This window comes from Arachis ipaensis, chromosome B5 (genome assembly GCF_059453495.1).
Source record: "Arachis ipaensis isolate K30076 ecotype BB chromosome B5, ASM5945349v1, whole genome shotgun sequence".
In the NCBI taxonomy this organism is placed as follows: Eukaryota; Viridiplantae; Streptophyta; class Magnoliopsida; order Fabales; family Fabaceae; genus Arachis; species Arachis ipaensis.
The window spans coordinates 111473105-111485143 of record NC_142440.1 but is presented as its reverse complement, the minus strand read 5'-3'; the positions used below and the strand labels follow the sequence as shown (position 1 = coordinate 111485143).

At 37.2% G+C, this 12039-nt stretch overlaps 1 protein-coding gene across 1 annotated transcript; it reads right to left on the bottom strand.

The window, feature by feature from the left end:
- Nucleotides 1–5480: 5480 nt before the first annotated feature.
- LOC107640816 (uncharacterized) lies at nucleotides 5481–6510 on the bottom strand. The gene is made up of 2 exons (XM_016344315.1): nucleotides 5851–6510; nucleotides 5481–5495 (listed from the first exon to the last, which is right to left on the bottom strand). Exons 1-2 carry the CDS (start codon nucleotides 6508–6510, stop codon nucleotides 5481–5483), a joined length of 675 nt encoding a protein of 224 aa, XP_016199801.1.
- Nucleotides 6511–12039: the final 5529 nt, after the last annotated feature.

The following is a 12039-nucleotide window of genomic DNA, read 5'->3' as shown; positions in this document are numbered from 1 at the left end:
AATTTTGAAAATCAAGAAAATTAGAAGAAAAAATTCAAATAAAGATTTTGAAATTCAAATTTGAAAGAAAGACTAAAGAAACACCAAACTTAAAACTTAAAACGAGATAAAACAAACAATTAATTAAAAAGATTTGAAAACAAAGATAGAAGATTTGGTTTTTAAATTATTTTTCAAAAATTAAAAAGAAAAAGGTCAAATAAAGATTTTAAATTTCAAAATTAGAAAAAAAATCAAGAGAAGGAAACAAGATATGATTTGAAAATTTAAAGATTTGGTAATTTGATTTTGAAAAGTTTTGAAAATTGGAAAGAGAAAGTCAAAGAGAGATTTTTGAATTCCAAAATTGTAAAAAAGAGAAAAACGAACACAACACTAAACGTTTAAAATTTGAATTTTGAAAGAAAGATAAGATAACAAAATTTTAAAACCAAAGAAAAAGATAAGATAAAGATCAAAGAAGAAAAGATAAGAAAGAAAATTAAATTTAAATAAAAAGGTTACTAACGGGACACCAAACTTTAAAATTTTAAAAGGAAATAAAGCAAAAATAGCAAACTTAAAATTTTGAAATTAAAAATAAGATAACTAACGTGAGATTGGAAAATCAAAAGATAAATAAGATAAAGATCAAGAATCAAGAAAGATACGATATGATTTGAAAATTTTAAAAATCACTAACAAGAAACACCAAACTTAAAATTTGAATTTAGATAAAGATAAGATAAAGATTCAATATTTTATTTCAAAATTTCAAAAATTAAAAAAAAGGATTTTAAAAATTTTTTAAATTCAAAAAGAAAAAGAAAGAAAAAGAAAACACTAAACTTAAAAATTTTGAAATCAAATCACACTAATTTTCGAAAATCTAAAAGAAAAATACTAAAAGACACCAAACTTAAAAATTTTAGGATCAAAGAAAAGAAAACACAAGGAAATTTCGAATAAGAGAAAAGAAACAAAGAACAATTTTCAAGAATCAAGAAAAGACAAATCAACAAAAATCAAAAGGACATCAAACTTAAAAATTATCACCGAACTCAAACAAAAAAAAGATGATAAAAACAATAAATTTTTGAAAAAGAATTTTTAAAGAGTTTTTGAAAAATAACAAGAAAAGAGATTAAAAGAAAAACTAGTAAAAAGTACCTGATTTAAGGAGCAAGATAACCGGTAGTTTGTCAATCTCGAACAATCCCTGGCAACGGCACCAAAAACTTGGTGCAGGAAAATCGAATTTCCCACAGCTGAACCGGCAAGTGCACCGGGTCATCCAAGTAATACCTCAGGTGAGTGAGGGTCGATCCCACAAGGATTGTCGAATTTAGCAAGCAATGGTTATCCTGCAGATCTTAGTCAGGCGAATAGAAAAGGTAGTTGTTGTTGAATGTGCATAAAATAATTAAAGAAAGCAATAAAGAAATAGCAGAGAAACAATGATGAGAAATAAGTTAAGGCTTTGAAGATGCTTTATCTATCTAGATTAACTTTTCTTACTGATTACATCAATAATGAATGATTCGTTCTATGGCAAATCTGTAAGTGATTAACTCATGTCCTCTCATCAAGTTAATCTCCCTTAAACCATGGCAAAACACCATAGTCGAGTAACTCATGTCCTCTCATCAAGTTAGCTCATGGTAATTCACTATAGCCGAAGATGAAGCCCATGCAATTCACTCTCCTTATGTTGATCCTACTCAAAATGCCACAGACAAGGTCGGATCTTCTGGATTGGAGAATGATGCTTTATGATTCTAGCCTTAGTGCCACAGAGACCTTATTTACCCATGACTAACGAGATTTTATGTCACGTATCCCAAGTAGCCCAGACACTCTCTTGGAACCTATGATGCACTCTCAAGCTATAGCTCAACACTATCCTGTCAGGGACTCGCGTGAACTCATGTAGAATAAGGGGTCATACTTCTGTTCCAACCCAGATTCATAAGGATGAAGGACGAAAATTCAACATAGAATAGAATCAAACATATATTGAAATAGAAACAGTAATATTATTAATCCATAGGAATCAGTAGAGCTCCTAACCTTAACTTAGGAGGTTTAGTTGCTCAAAATATACAACGAAAACTTAGGCATAATGTAATGTGTCTGTGATTCTCCCCTCCTGGGAAGCATAATCCTCAGGAGGAAGGAAGTCCCTTATTTATAATAAAAACTCTAAGACTAAACCTAAAAGATATTGTTTTTAATTAAAAATTATAAAAAGAAAATAAAATAAGCTAAGAAGTGCTAAAATCCACTTTGGGGCCCGCTTGGTGAGTGTTTGGGCTGATGCCTGGTGTCTAGCTTGAGTTCTGGGCATTCAACTTTGGTTCCTACTCTTTGGCTGGCGTTAAACGCCAGTTTGGGCGTTTAACCTGGGAGGTTGGTCTTGTTTGGACGTTGAATGCCAGAAAGAGGGTAAGTTGGGCGTTCAACGCCCGTTTTGGGCAGTCCTTTCCAAAGAAAAGTATGGTCTATTATATATTGCTGGAAAGCCCTAGAAGTTAGCCTTCCAACGCCATTAAGAGCATGTCAACTGAACCTATGTAGCTCCAAAAATGCTCATTTGAATGCACAAAGGTCAGGACTTAACAACATCTGCTATCCTTTCTTTGCCTCTGAATCAGACTTTGCCAAAACTTGCCATTTTTACCCAAAAATCACCTAAAATCATAAGAAAAATACAAAAGCTCAAAGTAGCATCCCAAATGTGAATTTTGCACTAAAACCTACTAAAACATACTAAAACTTGATAAAATATACTGAAAACACTAAGAAAATGAACCTAAAAAGTGTATAAAATATCTGCTCATCAGATCATGACTTTAACTGCTCAGTCTCAAGCTCTTTACTCGACACCTTTACACCACAAGCATTTAGTTAGGGATAGCAACTCATTTGAGCTTTTTAGGCCAATTTCTGACCCTCCTAACCATTGATGCTCAAAGCCTTGGATCCTTGTTCTTTTGATTTTTCTTTTGAGCTTTTTTTTCTTTTTCTTTTTATTTTTCTTTTTCTTTTTATTTTTCTTTTTCTTTTTCTTTTTCTTTTTTTCTTTTTGTGTTGCTTTTTCTTACTTCAAGAATCAATATTTTTATTTTTCAAAGAACCAATAATATTTCTCTAAGTCATTTGTTCTTTCAAGAGTCAATATACTCAACTTCAATATCAATCTTGCACTGTTAATTCATACATTCAGAAAGTAAATGCAAGACCATCACATCAAATTAATTGGAATAACTCATGATATACTTAAAACTTATGCAGCTCACTGTTTCTTTTTTCAAATAATTTTTTTTTAAGCATGGTGAGGATACAATGGATATCTTATAACCAAAATAAAACAAGAAAATAAAACTAGAAATGGATAAAAGACTAGATGTGATCATGAACTTAGAAAAGAAAATAGATATTGAATAAAAGTACAATGAAAACAGAAATAAAACAGATAGAGAGGTATTGGGACTCAACAACCTCAGTGATGGTGGCTGCTGCTCCTTTTGGAGAATCCAACGGAGCATTTGAGCTCCTCTATGTCACGCCCTTGCCTCAGTTGTTCCTCCATCAGCCTTCTCTGATCTTCTCTTATTCCATTGAGGATAGTGGCGTGCTCAGTGTTCTCCACTCTTAGCTACTCCACATTTGAGCTCAGCTCTCCTATTGAGGTATTCAGTTGATCCTAATAGTCTCAGGGAGGAAAATACATCCCTTGAGGCATCTCAGGAATTTCTGGTGGAGGCGGCTGCACAGGCTCTTGTGCCGGCTCTCTAACATTCTCCATCCTCTTTTTTATGGTGGGCTTATCCTTCTCAATGAGGGCGTCACCTGCAATGTTAATTCTAGCTGAATTACACATGCGATAGATGAGGTGCGGGAAGGCTAGCCTTGCGTTGGTGGAGGCTTTTGTAGCTACCTTGTATATTTCTTGAGGGATTAACTCGTGCACCTCTATCTCATTTTCGAGCATGATGCAATGAACCATTATTTCTCGGTCAATAGTCACTTCAGACCGGTTACTAGTAGGGATAATGGAGTGTTGCACAAGCTCCAACCATCCTCTAGCCACTGGCTTGAGGTCAAGCCTACTCAGTTTATAAGGCTTGCCGTGTGCATCTAGCCTCCATTGGGCTCCCTCCACACAGATGTCTGTGAGCACTTGCTCCAACCTCTAATCGGAGTTGACCCTTCTTATGTAGGAGTGTGGGTCACCTTGCAATTGAGGTAGTTGTAATGCTAACCTTACACTTTTTGGGATGAAGTCCAAGAGTTTCTCTCGAACCATGGTGCGGAAGTTCTTAGGCTGTTGGTTCACACTAGTGTCATGCCCCTTTGTGACCCAAGCGTTGGCGTAGAATTCTTCCACCATTAGTGTGTCAATAGCTGAGATAGGATGGGCTAGAATTTCCCAGTCCCTTCTCTAGATTTCTTTGAGGATTTCCGGATACTCATCCTCCTTGAGCCTAAAGGGGACCTCAGGAATCACCCTTTTGTGCTTCACCACAGCACAGAAGTGATCTTGGTGGGATCTGGAAAGGAATCTCCCTGATTCCCATGGTTCAGAAGAGGAAGCAGGAGCCTTTCCCTTTCTTTTCCTTGAGACTTCACTGATCTTTGGTGCCATATAGATATGAATGGAAAGCAAAAAGCGGCACTTTTTCAACATCAAAGTTAAAAACTTAGCGCATCCTCGAGCCAAAGTAGAAAAAGAGAAAAAGTATAAGAAGAAGAAAGAAAGGAGAGGAGGAAGAAGGCTTTGGCCAAGTGGGAAGGGAATAGGGAAGAGAGGAAGTGTGGAAAGTAGAATATGTAGAGAGGGAAGAGGATTGTGTAGGTGGAAGGATAAGGGATGGAATGAAGGGTATTTATAAGGGTGGGAGGGTTAGTGTTCGGTTATGTAGGAGGGAAGAATGGGTGGGAAAGGTTTGTATTTGAAATGGGTGGGGTTGGTGGGGAATTAAAGTGATAGGATTGCTGATGACTGTGGGGAAGAGTGTTTATTGGGAAGAGGGAAAGTAGGGTGTGGGTTTCAAGGTTTAGAAAAAGTAGGAGAGAAAAAAAAGGTGGAGTAGGTGGAGATTCTGTGGGACCCACTGGCTGAGAACTTGAAACTGTGAGCTGCCTGCCCGCTACCTGGCATTCAATGCCAGGAATGGGTGTTGAACACCCATAAGGAGGTTAAGATGCAGGCTTGGCTTCTTCCTTTAGGGCGTTGAACGTCCAGCATTGCTCCCTGGCTGGCGTTCAATGCTGGGATATGCTCCCTCTAGGGCGTTGAACGCCCAGACTGCCCCCTGTCTAGCATTCAACGCCAGTAATTCCTCCTCAATGGGTGTTGAATGCCTAGATGGGATCATGGAGAGGGTTTTCTCAGCTCCTTAGTGGGCGTTGAATGCCCAGCTCTCTCCTTCTCTAGCGTTCAACGCCAGCAAGGGACTCTCCCCAGGATGTTCTGTTTTCAGTTCTGAGTGTTTCTGTCACTGTTCTAAGTGCTGCACATGATCACAAACATCAAAAAGCAAGAGAAAAACTAAAATATAAATTCAAACTAAAGTAAATGAAAAGGAATAGAAATTACTATACTAATAGTTGGGTTGCCTCCCAATAAGCACTTATTTACCTTCATTAGCTTGACGGACAGCTCCATTACGGAGGTAGGTAGGGGCTTAGATCTTCACCCCTTACAGTGAACTTTCTTCCTGTGCTTTCGTTAATGAGCTCCACATGCTCTAGAGATAGGATCCTACTTACTGTGTGTGGAATGATTGGACCCTTGGTGAAGACAACTCTCATGCCAGGTGAGAGGCCTTCAGTGGGAATCTTCTTGTCCCTCCAGCCTTTAGGTACCTTCTTCTCAGTTCCTTCCTTCCCTGTGCTTGATGATGGTTGCCCAATACCAAACTTAGAGTTGGTGTTTGGGGGTTTTGTAAAGCTCTGCACTGAGAGGGAAGGTTGAAACATTATGTGTTGCATAATGGTACCACCTCTGTCAGAGGGAGATTGAGGGTTGGGTATCTTGAACAAGATATAATTCTCATGTAGTCTCAAGACTAGCTCTCCTTTTTTCACATCAATAATGGCCTTAGCAGTGGCTAGGAAAGGCCTTCCAAGAATGATGGATTCATCTCTGTCCTCCCTATTTTCTAAGATTACAAAATCAGCAGGGATGTAAAGGTATTCAACCTTCACTATGACATTTTCCACCATGCCATATGCCATTTTCAAGGACTTGTCTGCCATCTCTAATGAGATCTTGGCATGCTGCACCTCTAAAATTCCTAGCCTCTTCATTACAGATAGAGGCATTAGATTGATGCTTGAGCCAAGGTCACATAGTGCCTTCTCAAAGGTGATGGTCCCTATAGTATAGGGAATTAGGAAGCTTCCGGGATCCGAAAGCGTTTGAGGAAATTTCTTCTTAACCAAGGCACTGCACTCCTTGGTCAGTACCACAGGCTCATCTTCCTCTTCTAACACCTCTGTATGAGAAGATTTTGCCTTCAGCATCCTGAGGATTGCCAGGTACAGAGCAATTTGCTCTTCCTTGGACTCTTCATCCTCTTATGAAGAAGAGTATTCTTCAAGTTCCTCTCTTAGCAAAGGGGCGTGCAAGGTAACATTATCAGTCTCCTCATGAGCTTTGATTTCTTTGAGCTTCTCAACAGCAAGCTCTTCTTTGGGTTCGGTCACAACGTCCACCATGATGGCCTTGCACTCTTCCTTTGGGTTTACCTTTGTGTTGCTTGGAAGAGTGATAGATAGGATCTCTGGGATCCTCTTGCTTAGCTGGCCAACCTGTATCTCCCAGTTTCGAATGGAGAACCTAGTTTCAGCCATGAAACTGTGCGTGGTCTTGGAGAGGTTAGAGACTATAGCAGCCAAGTCATAAAGGCTCTGCCTGGGTATCTCTATCTTTTGCTGAGATGGTTCGAATGGTGTGTTATTGAACCTATTCCGGTTCATTCCATTCTAATTGTTGCTGAAACCTTATTGAGGCTTTTGCTAATCTCTCCACCTAAGATTAGGGTGGTTCCTTCATCCCTGATTGAAAGTATTCGAATAGGAATTATTGTTGGAGTTTCTGGAGGAATTTCCCATGTATTTCACCTCATCCATGGTGGTCCAGGCGTTATCACCTGTGTCCACCTCATAGGTTGTCTCTGGACAGTAAGCCTCTGAGCTCTGCGTCCTACTCAAGTGCTGAGTGATCATGTTGATCTATTAGGACATGAGCTTGTTTTGAGCCAAGATGGTGTCTAAGGTGCCTTCTTCTAGGACGCCTCTCTTCTAAGTGGCCCCATTGTTCATAGGTTTCCTCTCAAAAGTGTACATGTACTGGTTGTTGGCAACCATGTCAATAAGCTCCTGCGCCTCTTCAGGTGTCTTCTTTAAGTGGAGGGATCCACTTGCTGAGTGGTCCAGTGCCATATTGGACATCTCAGATAGACTATCATATATCTAACATTGTCCAATCAGAGATCATGTCAGGAGGGCATCTCCTGATCAGTTGCTTGTATCTTTCCCAAGCTTCATAGAGGGACTCATCCTCTTTCTATCTGAAGGTTTGTACTTCCACCCTAAGCTTGCTCAGCTTTTGGGGTGGAAAGAACTTGGTTAAGAACCCATTGACCACCTTCTCCCAAGTGTCTAGGCTTTTCTTAGGCTGAGAATCCAGCCATAGCTTTGCTCTATCTCTTACTGCAAAGGGGAAGAGCATGAGCTTGTAAACATCTAGATTAACTCCATTGGGTTTGACAATGTCACATATCTGCAGGAAATTTGTTTGGATCTTCATGTGGAAGTCCATGAAACTGGCAGCTCTGTTATACCAAAATGACCAGTTGAGGCTTCAACTCAAAGTTGTTTGCTCCAATGGCAGGAATGGAGATGCTGTGCCTATAGAAATCAGAATTGGGTGCACTGTAAGATCTTAGGACCTTTCTTCCATCACCCCCATTATCTGGGTTAGCTACCATTGTTGTATCTTCAGCTTCTTGTTCTAGAGCTCCTATAAGATTCCTCACGGCTCTGATAGCCTGAGCTTGTTGCAGACGCCTTCTTAGAGTCCTTTTAGGTTTAGAATCTGGATCAAAGAAAGGTTCTTTATCCCTACTCCTATTCATAAACAAGAAGAAAGAAACCAAGAAGAGAAGAGAAAAGAGTCTCTATGTCAGAGTATAGAGGTCCTTGTTAGAGAGTTAGAAGAAAAGAAAAGAAAAATGTCTTTTAATTTAAAATGAAATTTCAAAAATGGAGAGAGAATAAAGAAGAAAGTTTTCAAAAAAGATAGAGAGAAAAAGAATTAGAGATTTTCGAAAGTAGAAGAGAGAGAGAAGAATTACAAAGAATCAAACTTTTAAAATTAAAATGAAACAAACAAGTAACGAACTAAGAAATATTTGAAAGCAAAATAAAGATTTGAAAGAGATTTGATTTTTGAAAATATTTAAAATTTTAAAAAGTAGGAAGTTGGAAAAGAATCTTTGAAATTTTAAAAATTAAAAAGAGAAAGTTAAAAGAGAGAAACCAGATAAGATAAGATTTTAAAATTTAAGACAAAACATTTGATTTTAAAAAAAAGTATTGAAATCAAAGAGAGAAAATCAAAGAAAGATTTTAAATTTAAAAATTTGAAAAAGTCAAGAGGAAAGGGAGATAAGATAAGATAAGATTTTAAAAATTAAATGATTTTAAACTTCAAATGAAGAAGAAATGATAAAATAACAATGTTTTTGAAAATTAAAGGGAAGGATAAAATAGAGATTTGAAAAGTAGAGAAGACAACAAGAGAAATAAAATTATTAATCAAGACACCAAACTTAAAAATTTTTTTGAATTTAAATTAAAAATTTTCAAAAAATTAAAAAAGGAAAAAAAACCAACAAGACACCAAACTAAAAAAAATTTGAAATCAAAGATATTATTTTCGAAAATTTGGGGGAGAAACTAAAAGACACCTAATAAGCGAAAATTTTATATGCTTTTTGCCATCATTTTCATGTAGTTTTTAGTATGTTTTGTTTAAGTTTTATTAAGTTTTCATATGTTTTATTGCAAAATTCACATTTTTGGATTCTAATTTGAGTTTGTGTGTTTTTATGCAATTTTAAATATTTTCTGGCAGAAATTGAGGAGATAGAGCAAAAGTCTGATTCAGAGGCAGAGAAAGCACTGCAGATACTGTTAGGATCTGACCTCTTTGCACTCAAAAGAGATTTTTTAGAGCTACAGAAGTTTAAATGGAGTGTTATTAATGGCTATGGAAAGCTAACATCCAGAGCTTTCCAGCAATGTATAATAGTTTATACTTTGCTTCAGAATTGAAGGCCCAAAACTGGCGGCCAACGCCAGCCTCCAGCCCTATTCTGGCGTCCGACGCCCACAAGGAGGAGACCAGCGTCCAACGCCCACAAAGGACCCCCAAGTAGGCGTTCAACGCCCCAGGAGCCTCCTAGCACGTGAATCTCAATTAAGTTCAGCCCAAACACTCACCAAGTGGGCCCCAGAAGTGGATTTTCGCACTAAAAGACTGTTTTACCCTTCTAATGTAATCCTTAGTCATTAGTCTAGTATTTATTTGAGAACTTTTATACTTTTCAGATCTTCTTCCACCACTTTACACATTTACATTGTATTTTCTATCAATATGAGTTTCTAAACTTCCTAGGTTGAGGGGAGGAACTCTGCTGAGTTTTATGGATTGATAAAGTATTACTGTTTTATCTTCAATCCGTGTTTGATTCTCTATTCTAAGATGTATCTTTGTTCTTCATCATTATGAATGCGTTGAACTGGCATAAGCTTATCTCATTCTACATGGGTTCAGAGTGAGTCTTTCATCGGACAATGATGAACCACTAGCTTGATTATACATCTCTTAGATGGCTAATCCACAACTTTGTTGGGGACTTCCCGAGACACCAGTTCAGCCGAGGTATGGGGAGATTAGAGTCTTTGTGGTAAAGGCTAGAACCAAAGGCGCAGCATTCTCTGATCCGGAAGATTCGACCTTGTCTGTGGTATTTTGAGTAGGATCATCAAGGGGAATGGACTGCAGAAGCTTCACCCTAAATCATACTGGATTCGCACTAACCCTGGGGTTCAGATCTGGAGGAGCATTGGAGACCTCTCAAGAAAGGCGTTGATCACATACAGCCTGCCATAGAAGAAATCATTCACAGTTGGAGGAGGCACTAAAACCAAATTGATCCAAGAGAACAAAGCATCTCCAAGCCTTAACCATCTCCTTATCATTACTTTCACCATCAATTGAGTAACGTTTTCTTTATTTTACTTTTATGCACTTTAAACAACCAACCAACTTTTCTATCCGTCTGACTAAGATTTACAGAATAACCGTAGCTTACTTCAAATCACAATCCTCGTGGGATCGACCCTACTCACTCAAGTATTATTTGGACGACCCAGTGCACTTGCTGGTTTAGTTGTGCGAAGTTTAATTCCGCACACCAGCACTAAACTTCAAAATTTTGAAATCAATTAAAGAAAAACATAAAGAAAATTTTGAACACCAAGAAAGAAAAAAAAACAATTTTCAAAGAGACTCGGAAAAACCAATGAAAACCAAAGGGACACCAAATTTAAGACTTGACACAAGACTCAAACAAAATAAAAAAGATGACTAAAGATGGAGATATTTTTTTTTTGAAAAATTTTAAAAGGAAAACAAGAAACACAAAAAGAAAAATAGTAAAAGTACCTAATCTAAGCAGCAAGACAACCGTTAGTTTGTCAATCACGAACAATCCCCGACAATGGCGCCAAGAACTTGGTACACGAATTTGTGACTCGCACAACTTAACCGGTGATGAGGGAAAAACAATTCCACACAAACTCATCGGCAAGTGTACCGGGTCGAATCAAGTAGTAATAACTCACCAGAGTGAGGTCGATCCCACAGGAATTGATGGATTGAGCAACTTTAGTATGGTGATGAATTTAGTTAAGTGAATATTTGACGATTTGAGTGAAACTTGATTAACAGAAGTAAAATTGCAAGAAAATAAAAGGGAGAAGGTAAATTGACAAAATCTTAAAGTGCAGAAGAAGTAAATTGTAGAAACTTAAAGTGCAACAAAGTAAACAAGCTGAAACTTAAAGTGCAAGAAAGGTAAATAACTGAAACTTAGAGTGCAAGAAATTTAAATTGCTGAATCTAAATTGACAGGAAACTTAAATTGCATCAAGAATAAAGGGATTTGGTATTGGGATTCAAATTGAACTAGAAAATAAAAGTGCAGTGGATTAAAGAAGTATGAGATGAGGAGAATTGTAGAAGAACTAAAACAAAAATGAAAAATTGCAGAAGAATCAAAATAGCAAGAAAGCTTAGCTCAATTATGAAATCTGATGAGCAAGAATCGTGTTGGTTAGGAATTTCTCTTATAGAAAGGAATTACTTCATTGTAAGCATAGCTCCAAACCAACAAACAACTCTCACATCAAATTAAAATATGGTTTTGTCACATGTACAAACCCCAACGAAAATTAATCGAAGTACTTAGACTCCGGGTCTTCTCACAAGGAGTTGCAATGAAGTGTTCAATTATTGGCTATGAAAATGCAAGGGGTTTGATTTTGTATTTTTGCAAGAAAATAAATGTCAAGAAGAAATAAATGACAAGAAAAGTAAAGAGAGCAATTAAAGAAAGCAATTAATAAAGAAAGACATTCATGGCAAGGTTTGAGATCATAGGCTTTCTATCCTAGTCATGAATCATAACAATACTTAACAAAAGTTTATCTTATTACGTCATCTCCAACGATGGAAGAAGATATAGGTTATCTTCCATGAGAGAAAGTCTAACAAGACTAGCTAATCTCAAATAAAAATTCCTAATCAACTCACTAATTGAATTAGCAAGAGATTAGAGTCATTGAAAATGATATTAACTAACAACACTAGATCACCAATCTAAATTGGGTATTCATGACTCAAGAATGCCCAATTACTCTTTCCAAGCCAAGAATGCTCAAAATCTACTCTAAAGCCCAAGCAAGTATTTTATCAAACAC